This window comes from Lissotriton vulgaris, chromosome 3_1 (genome assembly GCF_964263255.1).
Source record: "Lissotriton vulgaris chromosome 3_1, aLisVul1.2, whole genome shotgun sequence".
Taxonomy (NCBI): Eukaryota; Metazoa; Chordata; class Amphibia; order Caudata; family Salamandridae; genus Lissotriton; species Lissotriton vulgaris.
Window position 1 is genome coordinate 976,653,446 of NC_141689.1, and position 23,832 is coordinate 976,677,277.

General features: G+C 43.4%; 1 protein-coding gene across 1 annotated transcript in view; it reads right to left on the bottom strand.

The window, feature by feature from the left end:
- Positions 1-18,924, bottom strand: part of CEP78 (centrosomal protein 78) — a 479,433-nt gene extending 460,509 nt beyond the window's left edge. The window contains exons 1-2 of the mRNA XM_086961339.1: positions 18,795-18,924; positions 9,947-10,228 (exon numbers count right to left, since the gene is read on the bottom strand). Coding sequence (XP_086817465.1) covers positions 9,947-10,199 — 253 coding nt within the window. The 5' untranslated portion in view covers positions 10,200-10,228; positions 18,795-18,924. The remainder of the gene's footprint in view (positions 1-9,946; positions 10,229-18,794) is intronic.
- Positions 18,925-23,832: the final 4,908 nt, after the last annotated feature.

Consider the following 23,832-nt stretch of genomic DNA (forward strand, 5'->3'; position numbering starts at 1 on the left):
GGCCTTCCAGAACGTGAAGAGGGGAGAGATTTCACAAATGTTGTAGAAAAATGAATCCGTGACCTGCTGCCAGAGGGTGCATTGTCAAATGACTTTGTCGTGGAGTGGGCCCACAGAGTGCCGGCTCGGCCTCCCCTCCGGGAGCGGGCCCTAGGCCGTTCCTGTTTCGGGTACAGAACTATAGGGACAGAGATGAGATATTGCAAGAGACCAGAAAACTACAGAAAGTACAGATGGGGAATAGCACTCACAATGCTTCAAGTAAAGCTGGCAGGCTACTAGCGTTGCTCATTAGACAAGACATGCTAAAACTCCAGTCACAAATATCCGTTCTCAGAAAGGTAAACTATTATATTCGCAGGAGGAGATACATCAGGCGTTCACAAGACATTATGTCAAATTATATAAGTCCACAACCACAGTTGAAATAGAGGGGATCCGCCGGTATCTCTCAGAAATTACATTCCTTAAGGTGACCCCAGCACAGAAAATAGAACTTGACGCCCCGCTTAACTTAGAAGAAATATTGGCAAGAATGCACACCCTAGCCACGGGGCAAACCCCGGCCTGGACAGGCTACCAGCGCGAATTCTATAAGACCCATGCGACAATGCCAGCGCCGCAACTCAAGACAGTATATGACACTGCTTTAGCCAACACCATACTTCTGGTTTCACTCCTGAAACCAGACAGAGATGCAACAATGATGGGCTCCTACAGACCATTGCGCTTTTAAACACGGATGATAAAATCCTGGCATCAGTCATTGCGGCAAGGTTAGCGCCTCTTGTACAAGAACTAGTACATCCAGATCAAAATAGATTTGTCCCTACCAGGAACACCTCCTTGAATATAAGTAGATTTTTTCAGAGTCCAAGAATACGCAACACAGTTATGATCTGACTCAGGGTGTGCAGTTCGAATGGACATACTTCTTTGAAGTATTGAGCAACTATGGGCAGGGAGATGCTTTCCTACAACTGGTTGGACTGCTTTATACGCAACCCACCATCAGGGTATGCATGGGCACCAGGCCCTCGGAAAACATAGCCATCAACAGTGGGACTGGGCAAGGCTGCCCCTGTCCCTACTGCTGTTCTCATTAGCTATGGAAATGCTCGCAGCACGGCTGCGAAGCAGAGGAGATTTTTTCAAAGTCCAAGAATACGCAACACAGTTATGGTCTGACTCAGGTGTGCAGTTCTGGATTTAGAGAAGGCTTTTGACTCCTTCGAATGGAGACATACTTATTTGAAGTACTGAGCAACTATGGGCAAGGAGATACCTTCCTACAACTGGCTGAACTGCTTTATACGCAACCCACCATCAGGGTATGTATGGGCACCATGCCCTCGGAAAACATAGCGATCAACAGAGGGCCTAGGCAAGGCTGCCCACTGTCCCTGCTTCTGTTCTCATTAGCTATGGAGCCGCTTGCAACACAGCTGCGAAGCGGAGACGACTGGGGCACACCGTTGGGAGATGGTACACATGCAATCTGTCTTTATGCAATGATCTCATTCTATACATTAAGGACTTACACAACATATCAGACACCATAGCAGACACATTACAACAATTTGAGGCAGCGTTGGGGCTAAAAGTAAACTAGATTAAATCATATCTATATCCTTTTAGGTGAGAAACCCAAAATCCGGACCTTCGGATAAATAATTCGCCCCTCAATTGGCAGCCTGTCTCCTTACGATATCTAGGCATATTCATATACCGCTGCCCTGCAGATATATTAGAAGGCAATTTATCCAGAGCGATTACTGCAATTAAATCTCAAGTGGAATTTTGGAAAACGCAGCCGCTAGCAGTGATGGGTAGAATAGCTTTGATTAAAATGGTTATACTGCCAAAATTGCTACATTACTTTGCGAACCTACCTGTCTACATCCCAACGAAGATATTTCGAGAGCTAGAGCAAATGCTATGAGACTTTATATGGAATAAAGGTTGCCATAAGATAGGCTTTGGAAAATATAAGAAAGAAACAAAAGCTTCAGCAGCAGACCAAGGTCATGCACATGAATTCCATTAGTTGCAAATATTTTACATAGGTGCAGCTACTCCCGACACCTGCTGCTAAGAGATGTCTAATACAAGAAATGTCCACAAAAAGGCACGCTTTGGAAAATATATGCAGCTTTTGAAGGAGGGAGGACTTGCAGTCCCGAACTTAGAGCTATATTACCTAGCAGCACAGCTGCAATGGGTGGCACAGTGGCTAGCAGAGCATAACATATCTACCACTGCCACGGGAAGGCCAGCATGGTCGTCATCCCAAATATACCACATATTCAACACAACGCCTCAGCCCCCAACACTTGAGCCCACTGGTCTAGCCCTAGCTTACAGCGGTTACAAACGCAGCCTATATCCACTCTGAGCAAAACACCCTATGCGCCAGTCCTGCCCCTAGTAGGAACCCCGAGAAATAAAACATGCACAACAGATGGTATGCTTGCGCAGTGGGAGGAGGCTGGAATACATACTAATGATATTTGATACATTGGTCAGTGATTATGATTTACCGGCAGGCCAATTTCTCCTATATAAATAACTCATACGGTCATTCAAGCTGGCTTGGGGAGATATAGATCCTGAGCCACAAATGCACCTTTGATCCAATTTTTGCACATGATGGAAAATGGTAGCCATATAGTACACTGGCTGGCAGAGGCACTACTAACACATACTACCCAGCCATTCGCGTTGTTGCTGGAAAAATGGGAGGTAGACCGGGGAAGCCTGTGGACAGCAAAGGAATGGAAGGATTTCCTAGCCAGCACAACGCAAATTCCGCGAAAGGCTACATTTCGTGTTATATAGACATATAAAGTACACAGAGCATACTTGTCGCCTGACAAGTTAAACAGCTATTTCAATCTGTTGACAGCTTCATGTCCCAGATGTAATCAGATAGGGGTGGACCTGCTGCATATGCTATGGTATGTGGGGAAATAAGCACGTACTGGGGAGGGATAACAGAAGTGTTAGCAGCATGGAATGATTGACCTCCCCTCCATACTTCGGAAGAATGAATATTATAGATATTCTCAAGACCTAAGAAGCAGAGAGTAACCTCAAGATTTATAGATCTAGGGCTAATAGTAGCCAAAATATTACTTACCAAGCATTGGAAGGCTAGGCGTACCCCGCTCTTAAAAACTGGAAAAACTCACTAGCGGTGTGGGCCCAGTCAGAGAGTACTGCGGTGCATAGGGAGGAAATATCTGGCCTGCGTAAATACCCAATTGCGCAGAACTGGGATGTGATACTGGCTGAGACTCGAGACACATAACACAGAGGGAGACGGTGCACAGAGTGGGGAGGAAAACAGAGACGAAGTAGCGAATTGAATGAAACTCACCCCAGAACATCTGCAGGTGTCAGGGGTGAGATATCTAGCGAGGGAAAGGAAAGTACAAGGGAATGAAGAAACGCAAACACATACTAATGGAAAAGCTAGACAAGATGCAATGGGGGGAGAGAATGGCAAGTGACTGGACCATACAATGATGAAGACATGGTAAAAATGTATAGCGAACTGAACATACTAAACTGTTTGTTGTTATTAGATAGTTTGTTTATTGATGACAAATTGTTTGAATTTAGGAATAGGCCACATTTGAACTATTAATACGCAGCTCTTCCCTTAGAATCGACATAGCCAGTCCTAAGTCAAAGTACAGACAGCTGTACTATATGTTGTAAACATAGGTGCCCAACGCACGGGAAGACTGTAACAACCAAATGATAAACTTTACCAGTAGAATAAGCGGGACATGTTTGCGTTGATCCAATTTGCTGATGCAACCATAACTGTTAATATATGATGTGAACAGCATGTAAGACACACAAATATAAATGTAACAACTGTTAATTGATTGTATGTAATACAATGGAAAAAGATAAAATGTTAATTAAGAAATTTAAACAAAAAAAATGGAGGACGGGGTGTAAGCACTGCCTCATATCTCGATTGTACGCAGTAGAGTCGGGAATGTGTGGATCTGAGGGAGATATCAGTGTAAACGCTGAGATGAGAAGCTCTCCAATCTCCCGGCTGTCACTTTGGACTAGGAACTGTGTGATGTAGGTAGTCGCTCCTTGGCAAATCCAATGATGGCTTCATTCGAGAGCCTCAAGGGAAGCAGTGAAGGCTCAACAGTTATTTGCTGGTCACTCCCAACTCTCTCCACTTCCCCCACTGGCGAGGGTATGCTAGAGACACCCTACCACCTCTACTTTCTGGACTTTGGGACGAAAACACATGTTGATGAGATTAATACACAAATTTGTCCATATTCAGTGGCAGATCAACCACTTCAGATGACGGAGATGAAATAGCAACTTGTAAGAATTGCTGCCATATCTTAGTAGAGTCAAGAGCAGAGCCAGAACGGCTTCTGCCAATGAGATTTCCTTCCATCGGAACCAAAAAAGGCTGCATTTAGTTCTGAAGATACAGATGCCCTTTTTTTTATTTAATTTTTTTTATACCAGGCAAAACAGGAATTATTTTACAATAATGCAATATAAGATACAAATACATAAGATAAGTGATACGAACATACAGCAGGTACTAGAATCCGAGGGGTAAGTAAAAAACCATGATGAAACAAAGAGAACAAAATAAGAGGCCAGATTAAATATAACATCAGACAAATTAAACATAAGATCACATACAAGTTTTTTAAATCAACCAATACCACTGGGAATAATGCAGTTTTTCCATTTGGTTATTGGGCGCCAGAGTGTTTCCCCACGCATCCTAGAGTGTATTCCTCTTGTTTCAAATATAGCAGTTTCGTATCTATAAACTGCCAGGAATCGTGCTAGCCACATCTGAAAGCTTGGAGGATCTACCTCTTTCCAACGAGCAGATAAAATTATCCTAAATACTGCCATACCAATAAAAATTAGATTTTCTTCAGATTTCGTTAAATTTAGAGAATGGTCATGGCCGAGTAGAAACAAGGTTTCTGATTCTGGTATTTTATGCCTGAATATTTCTTCCCAAAAGGAAGCTATCATATTTTTAATTAGGATCAAATCAGGGCAAGTGTAAAACATGTGGGTGAGAGTTGCCGGTCCTTGAGTGCATCTAGGACATAGATCATTCTCACGTTTACCCCAAGTAAACAGTTTAGCGGGGGTGAAATAGAGGTCAAAAACAGTTTTATAAAGTTGTGCTTTGAGATTACTCGCCATCAGTAATTTTTGACTCATCTCTAATACTTTATTGATGTCTACATTAGGATTGTTTAGTTTTGTGGCCCATTTTTTTTCCGTCTTATCAAGATCATCATTCTTCATACTCAAAAGAATATTATATAAGGTTCCAATTCTAGTATTTGTTCTAGGTATTATGTCCAAAATTTCAATTTTAGAAAGACAAATTAGGGACTCTGCCTTTAATTTAGCAAATATCTGTGCAAATTTTAGGAAGTCTCCGTTGGGTAAATTATATTTTACTTTTAAATCAAAAAAGGTGGTTTCAAAATCATTTGTTAAGAACTCACCAATTGTTCTAATTCCCAGCTTGTTCCATTTCTTTAACACGCTAGTGAGATCGTGTCCTTAAATGGCGTTAGAGTGCCAAAGCGGCGTATATCGATTAATCGTCTCGATTTTCACATATTTAGCCACTTTATTCCAGGTTCTCCATGCATTAACCATAATTTCTCCTGTAAAATCTTTATAATTTCTTGTCTCGGTCTTCCGTAGTAGTAAACCCTTAGCCTCCTGACCTACAAGGAGCTCATATATTGAAGGTATTTCTTCAAAGCCTTCTGAGCTCTCTGGATTATAGCCTCTAATCATAGGTGTAAGCTGTTTTATCTGTGCTGCCCAATAATATAAAATTATATTAGGTATAGTAAGACCGCCTCTATCAAGAGGAAGTGATAATGATGCAAGGGATCTCCGAATCTTCCCATTTTGCCACACAAATTTAGATATAAGTGAGTTAATCAGTACTAACGTTTCATGTTTAATGGCTACATCTGGGTAGCGTATTCATTTAAACATAATTGGCTCTTCCTATAATAGAGAGATGGAGGCTATTAACCCTTTCAAAGTCGTTCTTGATCTTAATCAGTAATGGATCGAAATTAGCTTTTGTGATTAACTTAGTGTTTGCACAGAGTACAACTCCCAGATATGTAGCTTTTTCAGCTCTTCGTTGGTCCATGCAAGTGGTATTATCTGTACATACAATAATCGTTTTTCCTTTATTAAGAGAGTAGCCTGAACAGCGCCCAAATTCAGTATTGACTTTCTCTATTTCACGAATAGCCTCACTCGGTTCAGATGTAGTAATTGCGATGTCATCGGCGTAGGCCAGTACTTTGGTTTCAAAATGATGACTAATAACAGGTTTGATATTATTGCTTTTTAATAATTTCAAAATAAGAGGGTTAATATATAAAGCAAAAAGCAGGGGTGAGCATGAACACCCTGGTCTAGTGCCCCTAGTTATGTTGATATATCCAGAGAATAACCCTGCTGCCAGAACTTTTGCTTTGGGGCGATGATACATTGATTTAATAGAGTTAATAAATTTAGGGCCAAAATTATTGCGTGTCATAACTTCCCAGAGAAAGTTCCACGTGACGCGGTCAAAAGCTTTCTCAGCGTCATGCAGGTTCATCGACATTCGTCCCCCCTTGGCAACCATGGCGTCAAATAAGGCAATTGCCCTGCGGGTATGTTCTGTAGTTCCTTTACCAGGAATGAAGCCATGTTGCCACGGGGAGACAAGATGTTCGATAACCCTGCTGAGTCTGAGCGCCAATAACTTTGCATATAATTTAGAGTCCGAATTAATTAGAGATATGGGGTGATAAGAGGTTAACTGTTCAGGGGATTTTCCCTTTTTTGGAAAAACGATTATGTTAGCCTCATCCCAGGAGGTTGGAGGTACACCATTACACTGTATCCCAAGGAAAAGGTCGTGCAAGATAGGAACTAATTGATGGCTGAGAATCTTAAACAGCTCGATCGGTAGTTTATCGGGGCCTGCTGCTTTACCCGATGCCAATAATGTTAATGCGGCACCCACCTCTGTCAGTGTGATTTCTTTTTCGAGATCATCCTTGGTGGCGTCATCTAGTAATTTTGTGGCCTCAGGATTAACAAGAAAATTATCTAGATAGTCTTTTCTATCCTCTTCAGAGATTGGAGCTTCCTCTGAATACAGTTTCTGGTAATACCTTTGAAATTGAAAGTTGATATCAGTCGCATGGGTGAAGGTCTGCCCATTTTCTATTATAGAGGTAATATCTTTTCTTGCGGTTTTCTGTCATGTACTAAGTGCCAATTGTCTACCCACTTTCTCTCCACTTTCGTAGACTTGTTTCCTATGTGATTGATATGTTTGGGCAGCTTTCTGGCTAAGATTAGTGTTTAATTCTGATTTCAGTACTGCTACCTGCATCATCAAGTGACTAGTATCTTGTTTTTTTTATGATTTTAACAGTATGTTCTTCCTCAGCCTTAGCTAAAGCCGCCATTTTCATTTCATATTCTTTTTTTTCGGTTTTTCTGATTTTGTTTTGGTAGCTCATGGTCTCTACCCTCAATGCAGCTTTATAAGTATCCCATACGGTGTTTCTTGATGCACTAAAACGATTCATAGTAAAGAATTCCTCAGTCCAGGTTTTAATATAGTCAATGTATTCTTTGTTAGATAGCAGCTTCCTATCAAAAGACCACGAACATTTTTGAATGAGATTAGTATCATAAATGATTCGTAATGTTAAGGGATTATGATCCGAAATTATTTTTAGGAATTTATTTATATATGAAGAAGGTGCTAAGTCCCTGGAAGTAAAAATATAATCTATCCGTACATGCTTTTGGTGGGGATGAGAATAATACATATAGCCGGGGTCAATTGGATTATTTTGCAGCCATATGTCAGTTAGTCCAAGGCTGCATATTAAACTATTAACAGCGCGATAAACCCCTGGTTTCCGGCCCATATATTTTGGTTTAGATGAATACGCAGATAAGGGTGGTAAAAGGGAGATGTTAAAATGGCCACAAAGAATTAGCGGACCTTGCCACATAGCTAGTTCTGTTTCCAAAGTTTCAAATATTGTGGGGTCATCATGGTTTGACCCATAAACAGTGCATATAGTGATTCCATTTGCTAATTTAGCGATTGCCCACCTTCCATGTGCATCAGATAGAAAACGTGTTCCTTGACCATAACAGATTTTTCCAAAAATTGCTACACCCCTAATATTTGATGATTGAGATGATGCTATCAGTAAGTTATATCCCTTAAGTCTTAATAAAGCTCTTTCACTCCAGGGAATGTGCGTCTCCTGTATGCACAAAATGTCTACAGGGTGTAGTTTTACTAATTCCTCTAATCTGAGGTGTTTATCTCTAGATAGTAGCCCTCCTACATTCCAGGATTGAATACTAAGCTTACCCATTATTAATGTGGAAAAATTGACTAATAGGGTTGCTCAAATAATGTTCCATATCATTGTCCTGCTGTGTCTCCTTTCTCAATATTTCAAAAGTTTATTTTATTCCTGTTACTGAACCTGGTTCATTTTTCATTTCCCCCCCCACTTTCTCCACCCCCACCCCCTTCCCACTGTCCCTCCCCAGGACCCACCCGCAAACCCTCTCCTTTTCCCTCCCCCCCCTTACACAGGCATTCAGACTCTACCAGAGTCTGTGTGATGAAGTTGCTGCACTTCTACTGAGCTACCGCTCCTTGTAATAAATAACAAAAAATTGAATGAGTAGGAATAAAGCTTAAAGTAAAGAAAAAAATAGCATTATATATCATAACCATGACCATCGTGACCTCTACATCTTGTCAGGCTTCCATATAATTCACACCAACCAATCTTTAGAATATGAAAGAACTGTCAACAAATATTTTACATATGAAGATACAGATGTCCAATATGTAAATGTGTACCATTAATAAGTCCAGTCAAACTATATGGAGAAATTGAGCTTCATATTACCCATGTCAGTTGTAATGAAGTTAGAGGCATTGTGTTTTTGGGCAGAAATTAGAGTAGCTAAAAAAACTGCTGAAATGATTAGAGACCAATGTACAAGGCCAAACATAGCATTCAATCCAGCAAATTCTGGTTTGAGACTTAGCTGTCACTAATCAAGACTTAGCCACTTAATCTAGATGTAGCCTTTCATACTTTAGTTAGCAAGGACATGCATTAGATACTAAGGCCCTAATTATGATATTGGTCGAAGATGCCTCTGACCGACACCGTCTAAGTGTGTGAACCAACCGACTGTAGGTCGGCGGTTCCGAACACTATTAGAATGCAGCCGCAAAACTGCCATTTCCCTATAGGAGCTTGTGCAGCAGTTGGAAACGGGCAGCTGCACAAGCTCCTATAGAGAAATGGGAGTTTCTGTAAAACTGTGCCCCGCGTGGCAAGCACCTCATGGTGCCGGCCACATGGTGCAGGAATTTACAGGGGGGCACCATAGTGGCCCCCAACAGGAGGCTGCAGTGGCATGGGGCCCTGCTAGGAGCACCCAAGGTAGCTTTTACGACAAGCTTTTCATGTTGGAAAGCCTGACATAAAAAGCTGACATCATAATGCAGACAGTGGAATTGCAGTCCGTAGGGGATAATGTGCGGCCTCCGACTGGTCGACAGGCTCCTTGAGCCCGTTGCAGGCCAGTCGGTCCAACCGGCCGGTTTAAACTCCAATCGCCTACTTTGTAATTAGGCAGTCAGACTTAAAACCAGGGATGTCAGTTGGAAAGCTTCCGACCGCACCGATATCCTAATCAGCCTCAAAATATTTTGGGGGATTTTTTTTCCTTTTTTTTAACACCCACTGTTCCATTTTACTTGAATAAATCAGGAATGTGACTGCTTACAACGTAATTTACCTAACACCAAAATACCAAAAAGCTTGGTACAAACCTGGTTCTACAGGACCTGGCTGAAGGAAGCTCCTAATGGCAATCGAATTTAAATTCTTGTTGATGCGGAGGGTGTCCAAAATGGGCTTCCAGTCAGCAAGCTTAATTCGATCTCCATTTATATCGAGGATGCCATGACGTAAATTGGCTTTTACAGCTGGCAATGGAACGGAGTCTTGAAGGAGACAGAGGTGTTCGTAATGGGCCTGGAAGCCAAAGGCACCCTGCCGACGTATTTGGACAGAATCAATCATTTCTGTAAAAATATGGCTGAGGCTTTGAGCTGTAAAAGAAAAATAAATAAATTACTTTAGGACAAAGTATGCTTATCTTGCTGGACAAATAACATTTCATAGTGAACAGTAGAGGAGCAGTCCACCGTCTATTGCCTTCTGACTAGAACCATTAAGATTAATAAGCAGTAGCGGAAATTATAAAGATAAAACGCAAGTAAATCTGGAGGCCAAGAAACTTTAGGAAAGGTAGCTAAATGAAAAAGTTCATAACATGATCAGATCAGCCGCGTCCGTGCAGGTAAGAGGGTTGAGGCCGAGTTAAGGGTGGAGGGGGGGTTCGACAGACAACCATGCAAAGGAAAATTAAATTATAATTAATGTTCCCTCGTTGTCGTCTGTCGGACTGGTAGAGCGCCATGTTGTTTGAAAAATTGTAGGGGTGCATCATAACCGCCTGTAGTCAGCACCCACATATTTAGAGGGCCTACTAATGTTTGGTTTTAGAACTTTAGGACTAATCGAGAGTGTTGCTGTATATAGACTGATGCTCATATCATTTACTGATTAATACAGTGCTTAGTCTAGAGAATAATGTGTTAAGTAATTTAGGATTATTTGCTCTGTGTATACAATGTGCATTAAGATTTAACATGTCATATTAAAGTTGCCCATGTAGGCTGCTTAATGAGAAATTAATGCTTTTACATGAGTATAATGTTCGGTAACATAGAGTGTAATGTTAGGATTTATTAATTAATGCGTATGTTGTTGTATTAGAAATGCATTTAAAAGAGTAAAGGCCTGAGACATAGAAACGCTAGCAGAGGCCTAACTGTGTGTTTTCTTAGCATAACTAGAGATGTTGAGTTGGGAAATGTACCTTGAGAAAAAGCTTATGTTTGCAGTTGAATTTCGAATTGAAACTTAGAGCGTGCAGATGGATTCGCTCTCATGCATTTCTTTTGCAGGTGCAAGGCCATGTAGCTTGTTAGGTAGAATGAGCCCTTGTTTAGAAGTTAGATTGGTACGAGTGGAGACGAAGGGAATGTGCTTGCAGGTGCACTTGCAACATTTGGTGGAGAAGGTGCCTGGGATCCAAGGACACAGCAACGGTTTTTGGAAGAAGAAGGTTCAACACTGGAAAAGTACGAGGGGCTGTACCTGCTGAAGGAGGAGTGTCATGGGCTTACCCCTTGTTTTTGAGATTTTGTAATAGGGAAAGTGCCCCGAGGGTGGAGAGTTAGTTCGGTCTTAGTGAAGGTAGGGTTAGGGTCAGTTGGGTTTAGACTGGGTCCTGTCTAAGGGAGTCCAATTGGATGTGCAGTTAGACATGGGTCCTAATTTGGACTAGGCAGGAGAAATTAAGGAGTATCTTAGATTGAGCTCGGTAGTTTAAGTTACTTACTTGGAGAAGTTAATGTGCTTCTTAGGGAGCCTTCACAGCTGACACCTTTTTCTCTTGCCTGGGAGGTATGTTAAGTAGAGATGTCACTTTAGAGTTAGTGTAGGGATAGACTAATCTTTTCTTTCCATTGGAACAGATGCAGTCGAGAGTTCCAGCGGGCACAGTGATTGCATGCTTGATGCTTCTTGAATTAACTTTGCTTTTTATTCTGAGTCGTTTGAGACTTCTGTGTAGGATTATGTTTGTGTTAGTGCCAGTTTATTTCTTGAACCTCTTGATGAGGTGCTTGTATGTTCAGTTATTTTTGGCTTTGTAATGCATTTTCAAACTTTCCTTTGGAGTCAGTGGTTCTTCAGATTAAAATGAATTGATTTGGGGAATCTGTCAAAAGTGTATTGAATTTAAAGAGCTTCCTTCACACTTCCATGCAGACTAAAGAGACCCGTCGACCTGGGGATTCCTCGGAGTGGTAAGGTGAGAATCTAGGTGGGAATCCCAGGGTCATCTAACCCATCCTACACCCCCTCCCTCCCCCACCCAAGCCCTACCGCTCTTACCTGCACGGGCCACAGCTGTATCAGATTCAAGGGAACCGAACACTCATAGCAAACAATCTATGTACCTCCAATTGAGGAACATCTGGACAAAACAATGCAAAGGCATTTAAATTTTCACAACAAATCTGCTTTACAACACCCCCTCCCCAACCTTTCTACAGGTGTTTGTAAGCCACGAAAGGAATACAATAAAACATTTTCTAACGAATAACACCCAACTAGTCTCAATGACTACCATTAAAGAATCAGACACACTGGAAAGTTCTCAAATATGTTATTGCAATAATGTAAATAGGTAGATATAGAAAGGTCTACATTCAGCAATAGGTCTGTTTCTGAAAGAACACATTACTTTCATCAAGCGCTTACTGATCACTTGCTTCATTCTTGGAGCATTTAATTTTAATGAATTTCTTCACTGTTCTTCGAAAATGTATTTCATTTACAAAGACAAACACAATGCCTGAAGATAGCCTGCAAAATACCTAATTGTGTGGTGTTATGAATTAGCACATTTATAGTTGATATGACTGCTACTGTTCCCTTTGTTTACCTTTCCCAACATTGTTAAGTAGGGCTGTTTGCTATATACAAATACCAAAACAATTTGTAGTTCACATTGTGTAGTTGTAGGAAACATCTTCTCCAGTAATGAAGAGAGGGTATTGAAAGGGGACCAGAGAGAAAGACAGAGGAAAGGCCTCTTACGAGGCTCTCATTTGTAATACTTAAACATGGAAGGATAGTACGAGAATTCCATAAATTAAGTATCTATACAGGCAAAAACAATGCAGTGTTTTGACAGCAACAGAACAGGATACCAGCAAGTTTTTAGTACACTGTGATACATAAAAAGAAGATAACCATCAACATATGTGAAATTACTTTTTTGTACTGGGGAGAAAGAAAAATGCAATCTCACAGTTATATACAGTGACGATTGGACTAACGAAATAGAGCTGACTGACTTAGCAGGGAGGTGGCTGAGGGACTTGGGTAAAGACCTTCAAGACAGGGAATGAATATTAATATTAGACCACACTATAAAAATTACCAGAAATGCTAGATGTAAAGTACTCCATTTTACTATACGACACAGGACATATGTAACATTGAAACATCTGAGAAGAATAAATTCTCTACTCTCAACTGAATGTCCACAACGCAGAGATGAAAATGTTGACTACTAGCATATGCTATGAGCAGGTCCTGTCATACAATTCCTGGGGAATAAACACTAATATATAGAAGTAACAAAAATATCTAAACTAAACATTACAAAATCATGCCCCCAATGCTTAAAAACTTGTCGCTCCAAGACTCTGAAAGCAGCCTTCAGATTTGTAGACCTAGCATTACTACTAGCAAAAAAGGGAGATAGTAACATACTGGAAGTCGTATAGTATATCAGTCATAAAATGGCAAGACAAACGGCAAAATAAGCTATTCAGAGAAAAGAGCCATTAAGCATGGACAGGAGAAGAGGGCTCACAGATGAAACAATAGTCTACGCCTAGGATATTCTTCTAGTAATGTGAAAGCCAACTAAAAACAGAAATTAATTGAGAAGCGAACCAACTAAGAAATTCAAGGTTGTACAAAACATAAGACAAAAGATGAGGAAGCATTCACACAAACTCAAAACTAGTCTAGAATACTCGATATCGCGAACAGGCCAACTCCCCATGTAAAATTCAGTTACATAAAGCTGGTCTGACTTATAAAAGAACATTCTGCCGAAACTAACAACAAAAAGAAGACAGTGTAGGCTGATGAAACAAGAGAATATGGACATCCACCAACATATAAATGACAAGATATGAGACAAAGTTACATCATTATTATGTTAATGTTTAATAATTTAGTTATTTAAGGGCTGGACCACAACAGGGAACTTGAAGATACAAGTACATGAATACTATAAACTGCTGATAGCCGGTATTGTGCCATGTTCTTGCAGTCACACTCAAAAGACACAGTAATCAAAATTGAAATACAATGTATGGACCATGTTCTCAATAGAACGATTGTTTGTTTTTGTTTTTTTTTTAAAGATTAGGACCTTGGCTGTAGTACTCTGATGAGTCAAAACAACGATTAGGCTCCATACTGGTTGTAAAAAATTAAATGAACCAGGCACAGTAATTTGAGACTGATCTTGATCAATGCTCTAAGTCAGTGTAGATGGCATATGGCAACCAAAACAGAGACATGTCTGGGTTGTTGAAGTAGTACCGGGTGGATGCTAAATGCACCCTTTCAAAAATATTCAGATATTATGACAGCTCTACAAGTATGTCAATCGTACAGTAACGCATGGATATCACTTGTACACAGACAGCAGACACTCAATGAGAGGAATGTATATATTTGAAAACCTGCTTCATCATTCCCAGATGGAAGCGGCAAATCTAAATTACATGGATAAGATGCTTTGAGAGGTCACACCATATATTTTGTATTTATCAGATGGAATCAAGGGTGTGCACCAGCGGCTGACCAGTAATCGGGCACCCACAGGTTGCTTGTATATCTGACTTTCATCCAAGTGGTAAAGTTAGCACAATAGTTGTTATAAGTGTTTTGAGCCCACGCAGGAACTTGTGCCATCAACATACTAAAAAAAAATCTGAGATTAATAAAATAAAAGTTTTCATAAGAGGGTGGGTATAACTTTAAAGAAAAATCAAGGGTGCTGTGGTGACCACTAAAGAAAATCAGAGGTTGTGTCTAAAGTGAGGGCAAAGCTACAGTGTAGGTCCAGTTGGAGAAGTAAGAATGGCATCAGGCTAGAGCAAAGCCTTTAAACATGGGCTTCATCCATGGTTGTAAAAAATCGCCAAAAAGGAGCACCAATTTTCAGGCTCCACCATAGCCCTTCCTATAAGCAAAACATGTCATTCACACAATGTACATTCATAGATTGTCAAAACTAGAAACCTCAAATATGGAAAATTTGGATTTCCAAGTTTGTGAAATGTACAGACATAGATTCTAAATTTTAAGAAGACAAGTTGGGGATAATTTTACACTGAAATTTGGGCCAAGCATTATGTAGCACACCTAGTTATTGGTTAGGGGGAATGTTCTTTAGATTCACTAAAGTAAAAAAAAACCTTGGATTGTAAAATGACTGAACATATGTATGATGGTCACTTAAATAAAGGCGCTCTTCCGTTCCATTAGCTTCACAGTAGTCTCAAAATGTGTAATCTGTAGAGGCCTGCATGTCTTCAATCTTCAACTATATAAGCTTTGATTGACTTAGCTGCCACCCTAAATAACTGTCCAAGCCACTACCCTTGGGGCATTTGGATGGGGATGGGAAGGTGAAGGTAGCACCGTAACTCTTAAATTTCTTGGGTATTTAGTTTTAATTGTGAAGCCACTGTTAACATACTAGTCAATCTTAACTTGCTTAGAGTTTTTTAGTTGATCCGCAGATGCTGTGGGCCACAGAGGAGCAGATCTGCTTGCACTCATTCCTACGGCAAATTGTGAACAAGATGCAGAAGCTTGGGCCAATTCGCCCATTCTTCTGTTGCCTAAACAATGCTGTCCTGTTATTTGGCGTGTTTTGTATAATGCAGTGGTTCTTCACCTGTGGTCTGATGATCCCAGGGGGTCTGCAGGGCCCACTCAGGGGTTCCGCAACTGTTTTACAAAAGTAAATAATAAAGTATACACAAATATAGAAGCAAAACTGAGAATTTGAAACCTTTTTCTATATTTGATAGTGAATTCACAAAAGATTTCAATATTTCACCATTTGTTAGGTGTATACTTGTTTTTTGTATTTTTGTGTATTGTTTTGAGGTCCAAATCATAGAAACTGTGTAGGTCAGTGGTCTTCGGGTTCTAGTAATGATTCAGTGACGGTCCACAGACGTCAAAAGGGTACGATCTGCTGGTACGTGCACAACTCCCCGGGTAGATGAATTCTGTTCCCACAACTCACCCGGGAAGTGCATCCTGATTCTGAATGTAACCCCTGCTCTCACCTTTGCCCTATTTGCAAACAGGGTGCAAGAGTAGGCGGCAGATGATCACCTGCTCTGTGGCTCACAGAATTCTGTAGATCATAGAGGAGAATAAGCTGCCATCAACTTCTTTGCCCTGTTGCCAATTACGAACTAGATGCAGGAATGGATGCCAGCTCACTAACTCCTTCATTGTCAACTCAATACAGGGAACCATAGAGGTGTACAGAAGCTGGCATCTGCTCCTGTGATATGTCAGCGATATTTTGCAGGCGTTACTTCGAAGGTCGTTGCATCAGGAGTTTTTGCTTCGCATCCGTTTTCTAAAAAGTTTTACTTCAATACAATGTTTGCCATTTTTAACATTCAGGAAGGGAAAATGTATAGGTATTGTAAAAGTTTTTAGGGCTCAAGGTTGAGAGAAAGGTAGTGTGTAGAAGTAGTAAATCATTTTTTAGGTCTCAGGGGTGTTTTGTTTATGGCTGGTAAAGGATTTTCCAAGCCTCTGGGTAGGGTAGTGTATAAAGGACAGTGAGGAGTTTCTAGGGTTCAGGGATAGTAGTGTAAAGTGGTAGTATATGATTTTAGGGCTGGGTAGTAAATAGGGATAGTATGGGGTTTTAGGCCTCAATGATTGGTAGTGAATGGGATAGTAGAGAGTTTATAGGGTTCTGGGGTGGGTAGTGTATACGGGTGGAAATGGGTTTTAAGGTTCAGGGAAGGATAGTATTAAGGTATTTTAGGCTCAAAAATGGCTTGTGTTTAGGAGTAGTAAGGAGTTGTCAGGGTTCAGGAATGGTTAGTGTACAGAGGTAGTAAGAATTGTTTAGGAATGGATAGTGTATGGAGGTAATAAGGTGTTTTTAGGGTTACAGTGATGGATAGTGTATAGGGGTAGCAAGGATTTTTTTTTTAGATTCAGGTATCTGTAGAGTACTGGGACAGGTAAGGGGAGTTAGGATGAAAAGATGTGTAGTGCATGGGATATTAAAGGAATAAGAATGCAGATGTACAGAAGTTTTATATCAACAGAAGAAAGAACATTTTATTCCAATATTTTAAAATTAAATAAATTAACTTTGTTTAATTAATAGCATTAAACATATACAGATTAAGTTATATACACACACACATTATAAATATTATTATATATACATTAACTAAAAAGGGATTGGAGTAATATTTACTTGCTCCTCAGCAGCAAGGGGAGCAAGGGGAGAAAAGTGTAATTTCTGTTTCCCTTAGATGAGTGGAGTGAATGTAACACCTTTCCCTCAACGCCCCCATCCTTAGGCAAGATGAAATGTGGTAGTGGAGCATTTCACCCTTGGGAGGGGAGGAATCCGATTAGTGAGGCCATCTGCCTTAGGCAATGTTAGGGACGAGGAGGGCTATTCTCCCTGCCCTTGTGCAAAGTGGGTGGAGCAGTTTGCAAACCCCTCATCACTCTTGGCTTTATTTTTAGGTTTCGCCTGGGCTTGAGAAATCTATTGTTTTCAATATAAACTTAAAAGGAATTTACATCCCGCCTCTTCTCTTTCTTGGCTTCTCACAGGTTTTTGTGGGCGCCACTTACCTTTCCTCCATTTCTATTGGCTGTAGTATATATTCCTGCATTTACCAATGCTTGTTCCTGATCTGCTTCTCTTATCAGTTTCCTGCCGCCGACATTCTGTTAACATCAGCTATGGTGGATCTATATTTTCATAGTTTTGCCTTTTTACTCTTTCAGCATATTTATATAACAATTTATCACCCAGAGAGGTTGAGTGATTTGCATAGAATCACAGGATGTGCAGCACAGTGGAGACTTGAAACAAGTTCCCCAGCTCTAGAAGTGAGCAGCTCTGGCCACTGCACCACATCCTCTCCACTCCCGTGTTATCTGTCAGGGACCTCTTTCCTCCTACTGGATGATGATTGATGAAAATAGCTCTTTATTCATTACATATGTGAAACCGATGCATTACCAATGCTTGTTGTTTTTAATCTTTGTTTTCAGGTCAATCTGTAGAATGTTATAAACTGGAGTGAACAAGTGTTACAACATCCAAATTGCGACAGTATGTTAAACGTGTCTTCGTAACCTTAGCTATAAAATTATGGATGTGGAAATCCTGGTGCTGGCATAGGCTTGTATAGAGCTTGCAGGTCGATGGTGTTCTCGACGCCTCGCGTCGATTGCTTGGCTTGTGGTCACCATGACAACATCATTGGCCGCCAAACAATCTCAGTAGTTGCCATATATATGCATCAGCAACTACCTTCTCAACGTGCTGTATACTACAGTTTCGTTCTGTTCTAGCCATGGGCACACATTTAAAATTCGGAAAGGGCATGGCAAAATCAACCCTGGCAGTTGCTCAGTCAACAGTATTTTTTGTGAATTTTTTAAAAAATTGGAATACCATTCATGATGAGATCAATATTTAAATACTATTCCACGACTGCAGTCATCTTGCACTCAGCTAAAATTGTGCAGAACTACTGCACTCCCGTGAAGAATCACTGCACTCAGCATGCACTAACCGTCCAGTACACTGCACAAGAATACCAGCTAGAGATTACTCCACCTGGACCAAGGTGCCTCAAGCACCAGGCACACTACTACACTTAAACGTCAAAACCACGGCTCGTTGCATGGCCGTTTTACAGCCGCACCAACACTCACCCTACACAGCAACAGTAGCATTTAGACACGGCTTTATTCAGAGGTAACGCTTCTTGCTGAAGCCTTAGTTCCGGACAGCCAACATACGCTTCCTTTTCCAGGGACAACGCAAGCTGATCATGTGACACCAGCCAACAAATGAGAAATGCGCATACGTCGTTTGCTCCTTGTAGCTCCGCCTCCTCCGGAAGATTCTCCATCGGATTGGACGGCATGGTACTGTTGTCAATGATTTTTCATTGGTTAGAGTGGCGGCTCAACCTGCCGCCTAGAAACGAAAATAATAGGCAGGAGAGGGCTAAGCAAGATTCAGCTGTACACTGAGAACAGTTCATTTGATAATCAGGGAAACAGAGACATTTTAAGGCATGGGCAAAGTGGGCTCCCACCAGGGCCCCAGCCATTCAGGGGGCCTCTGATAGAGCCAGCTCTGTTCTGGAGAATCTTTCCCTGGGACCTTGTAATTCTTAACCAGATTGTTTTAAATGCGGGTTTCCTCTCATTTAATTTTAATGTGGGTGATGTGTGACAGTCTATTACAGATATTTTGCAGAGAAATGTGTTCATGTTTCTTGCAGCAGCCATAAAAAAGTTTCTTTTAGGTCAAAAGATCAAAACTGGGCCTGACATGAGAAATAGGAGGTTGTCACAGAGATCATTTCCAGTAATATGAATGACCTGCTGCTGTTACGATATTGAAAACACACATCACTATACCTGAATATTAAATGTAAATGTAAACACATTTAGCATTTGGAGGGGTGTCTCTGTGCACTGTGAGTGATCTGGACATAGAGGGCATGAAAGCACTGAAACTAGATTATAAATTCAAAATTGTCCTGAACAGGGGCCCCCAAAATATGTTTGCAATCAATCAATCATAGCATTTATAAAGCGCACTACTCACCCGTGAGGGTCTCAAGGCGCTGGGGGAGGGGGGGCATGCTACTACTACTCAAAAAGCCAGGTCTTGAGGAGTCTTCTGAAGGTCAGCAGGTCTTGGGTCTGCCATAGGTGGATGGGGAGGGTGTTCCAGGTCTTGGCAGCGAGGTGGGAGAATGATCTGCAGCCAGAGGTCGCTCTTCGGATACGGGGGACTGTGGCGAGTGCGAGGTCGGCGGAGCAGAGCTGGCAAATGGGGGTGTAGAAGCTGAGTCGTTTGTTGAGGTACGCTGGTCCGATGTTGTGGAATGCCTTGTGTGCTTGGATGAGGAGCTTGAAGGAGATCCTCTTGTTGACGGGGAGCCAGTGCAGGTCTCTCAGGTGGGGTGTGATGTGGCTACGGCAAGGGCCTGGGTGACCGTTCTTCTCGTTTCGGTGAGGATCCACTTGTAGATGTTGCTGAGCATGCGGAGGGTGTTGAAGTAGGAGGAAGAGACAGCGTTGACCTGCTTGGTCATGGAGAGGGTGGAGTCGAGGTTGATCCCCAGGTTGCGTGCGTGGTCGGTGGGTGTTGGAGCTGTTTCCAGTGCGGTCATCCACCAGGAGTCGTTCCCGGCCGAGGGGGTGGATCAGAGAATGAGGACCTCCGCCTTGTCTGAGTTCAGCTTCGGCCGGCTGTTCCTCATCCATATTGCGACGGCCTTCATTCCTTCGTGGAGGTTGGTTTTGGCGGTGTGGGGGTCCTTGGTGAGGGAGAGGATCAGCTGGGTGTCATCAGCGTACAAGATGATGTTGAGGTCGTGCAGTCGGGCGACGTGGGCGAGCGGTGCCATGTAGATGTTAAACAGCGTTGGGCTGAGGGATGAGCCCTGGGGTACGCCGCATATGCTCTCGGTTGCTTTGGAGCAGAAGGGGGGAGGCGGACGCTCTGTGTTCTGCCGGAGAGGAAGGAGGTTGTCCAGTTCAGGGCCTTCTCTTGGATCCCGGCGTTGTGGAGTCGTGTGCGTAGAGTGTGGTGGCAGACCGTGTCGAAGGTGACTGACAGGTCCAGAAGGATGAGGGCCGCGGTTTCTCCATTGTCTAGCAGGGTCCTGACGTAATCGGTGGCGGCGATGAGGGCGGTTTCGGAGCTGTGGTTACTGCGGAACCCGGACTGGGACGGGTCCAGGGTGCTGTTTTCCTCGAGGTAGCCGGTCAGTTGTTTGTTGACGGCCTTCTCGATGACCTTCACCGGGAACGGGAGCAGGGAGATGGGCCAGAAGTTCTTGAGATCTTTGGGGTCCGCCTTGGATTTCTTGAGTAGGCCGTTGATCTCGGCATGCTTCCAGCTCTCCGGGAAGGTGCTTGTCTCAAAGGAAATGTTGATGGCCTCCCGGCGGTGGGGTGTGATGGCGGTGCTGGCTTTGTTGAAGATGTGGTGCGAGCAAGGGTCTGATGGAGAACCGGAGTGGATGGTGTTCATGATCTTGATGGTGTTATCGTCGTTTATGTTGGTCCAGGAGAGCAGGCGGTTGGTACAGGTGGTGGTCTTGGGGAAGGGGTCTCAGTTGTCTCGGTTGTCGGAGCGGTCATGGCGTTGAAGGTGTCTTGGATGTGGGGGGCGTGGCAACGGAGGCGACCAATATAGCCGCCTTTGCCTGAAGCTCCGCCGGCCGGGCTGAATAAACTTTATTTCTCCTAATGTAGGGACATTCCTGCTTTAGCAAACACCCTCCAGGAACAACCTGATGCCCGATCCGGACGGAGACGACGAGTGGGGCAGGTGTGAGGCGAGCCGACGTGGAGGGCAGACGTGGCTTGGCTGCCTCTCCCGATAATGTTGTCCCGGTCTGAGGCGGTGGTTTAGTTCGGCCCCGGTGGGTGCCTGATGCTGTCCTGTGCTCTTTTCCCGCTCCTCTTGTGGGCTATACTCCCTCCCCTCCCTCCCGCTGCGGCTGCCGGCTGGGCCCGTTGGGCGCCGGGTGCTTTTGGGGCCTTCTGGCCTGGTGGGGGGTTCTGCGCCGGGGCCTGGCTTGTTGGTTGCGGCGGGGGTTTGACGGGCTTGTGGGGAGGCCGTAACACTCCTGTCTGAGGCTGCGGCGGCGCTGGGCCTCATCGGCTGTGCCGGCCCCCCGAAACCCCCTGGCAGCCTGCCTGCCGCGGATGTAAGGGCCTGCTGAGGAGAAGACACGCACGGGTGTGTATGACGCAGCAGGATTTTCCCGGCTCCGATGAGGCATTGTTTGGACCGCTGACTGCTCCTGTGGCCTTTGATCTTACCTGCTGGCGGACGATCTCCGAGGGCTTTGTCTACTTAAATGGGCGGGCCCCCTAGCGCCTCTACGTGCCTTGGCATTCCACCAGTGCCCACAGCCCAATGCTTGCCTCCACGCCTTGATCCACTCTGTTCTGTGTGGGTAATCGCTGTTTCACCATCTTGGCCGGCCGCTCTCTCCTCTTTGCACTACCCTGGTCCCGACATCGGGCTCGTATAGCCGCATCACCGCTCTTTCTTGGGAGCGCATCCGCCCTCTTTCCGCTGACAGGCGCTGCTGCGATGGGCACATGGCGTTTTCTTCCATAAGTTGATATTGTCGCTCATCACGCAGGTGCAGACTTCCTCAAGTGCTCAGATTGCACCTCCCTGCCCTCAGATTCCCCTGTGGCTGAAGCTTTGCCGGTCCACCGACAGGTTTCCATCCTCTTTCTGAAAAATGGGGAAGAAAGACCCAAAGCAACCTATGCTGCAATTTGATAGGACTCCTGGCTCCACCCCGGATGTCCCTACTGGCCTAGCTGATGGGGTACGGGCTCAAACTCCGAGGATAACCCTGCCTCTCTTGCGACGGCCATGCTCAGCGAGATGAGGGCCGGATTCAAGGCACTTGACAGCCGCTTTGACGACCTAGATAAGAAATTAGCTGACATGGGGTCTAAACTTCAAGAGCACGATCGGAGACTGGATGTCGTGGAGGTGGAGGCAAGGGTATCGGACATCGAAGACGGCGCATCATCCTCGCTGAAGCGGCTGCACAGGGTAGAGAAGATCCTCAAAGACGTTGCTATTAAGAATGAGGATTTAGAGGCGCGCAGCCGTCGGAATAATATTCGAATCCTCGGAATTCCGGAGACGACCTCCACTGGTCGTATGGATATCTTTGTGGAACAATTGCTTACAGAATTGTTTGGCAGGGACACGTTCACACAAGGCTTTGTGGTTGAGCACGCTCACAGATCGCTGGGGCCCTGTCCACTGCCGGGCCTTCCCCCGCGTCCCATCATTGCCAGACTCATGAATTTCAGGGATAGAGATGCTGCTCTCCGTTCGGCTCGAGACAAGGGAGACGCCCAGTGGCAGGGGAGCAAGTTGGCTTTTTTCCCTGACTTCACCATCATGGTTCAGGAGGCAAGATGCAAATTCAATGGAGTCAAAGCGACCCTTAAGAACTTGGACCTAAGGTACGGAATGCTATACCCAGCGAGGTCAAGAGTTGATGTGGATGGCAGATTTCGCATATTTGATACTCCCACTGAGGTGCAGGAATGTTGCCAGGAATACAAGAAAAGACACTCTGGGGCGGCCGGCGTGCCGCGCTCCGTCTCCCCATCGCAGTGGAGCTCACAGGACAGTGTTGAACTCTTCTCCAACACCGAGACTGGCTAAATGATTATTGAAGTTATCACTGTGTTTTGCTACTTTAGTTTATACAGGAATTTCTAACCTACATGTTGAGCTTGTATGTCTTAATGCCCGACCGGCGGGGCGTGCCACGCCCTATGGTGAATACCAAAGTTTATTTGTTATGTATGCTATTTTTGCGATGTGCACAATTGTTTACTATGGTTATGAGACTGTTTGTATTGCACACGTATTTAACTAGGCAATTTGGGGTTTGCCTCTATGTGGTCAGTAGGAGGCTGGGTGGTGGGTGGTGGGAGGGGTATTTGCGCAAATTCCTTGTTTCTTTTACAGTCATTGCTTGGTTTACTAGTTTGCGGCAGGAGATTTGCATGCATTGCGGTGCAATAATGGTTACAGTTATTCAATGGTTAGGCTAGGACACCAGCCCGGACCTTCTGGGCTCTTTTTGATGTCATGGAACATTAGGGGCCTAAACAATACCAAAAAGTGAAAACAGGTCCTCAACTACATAGTCAGACACAACATTGATATTGT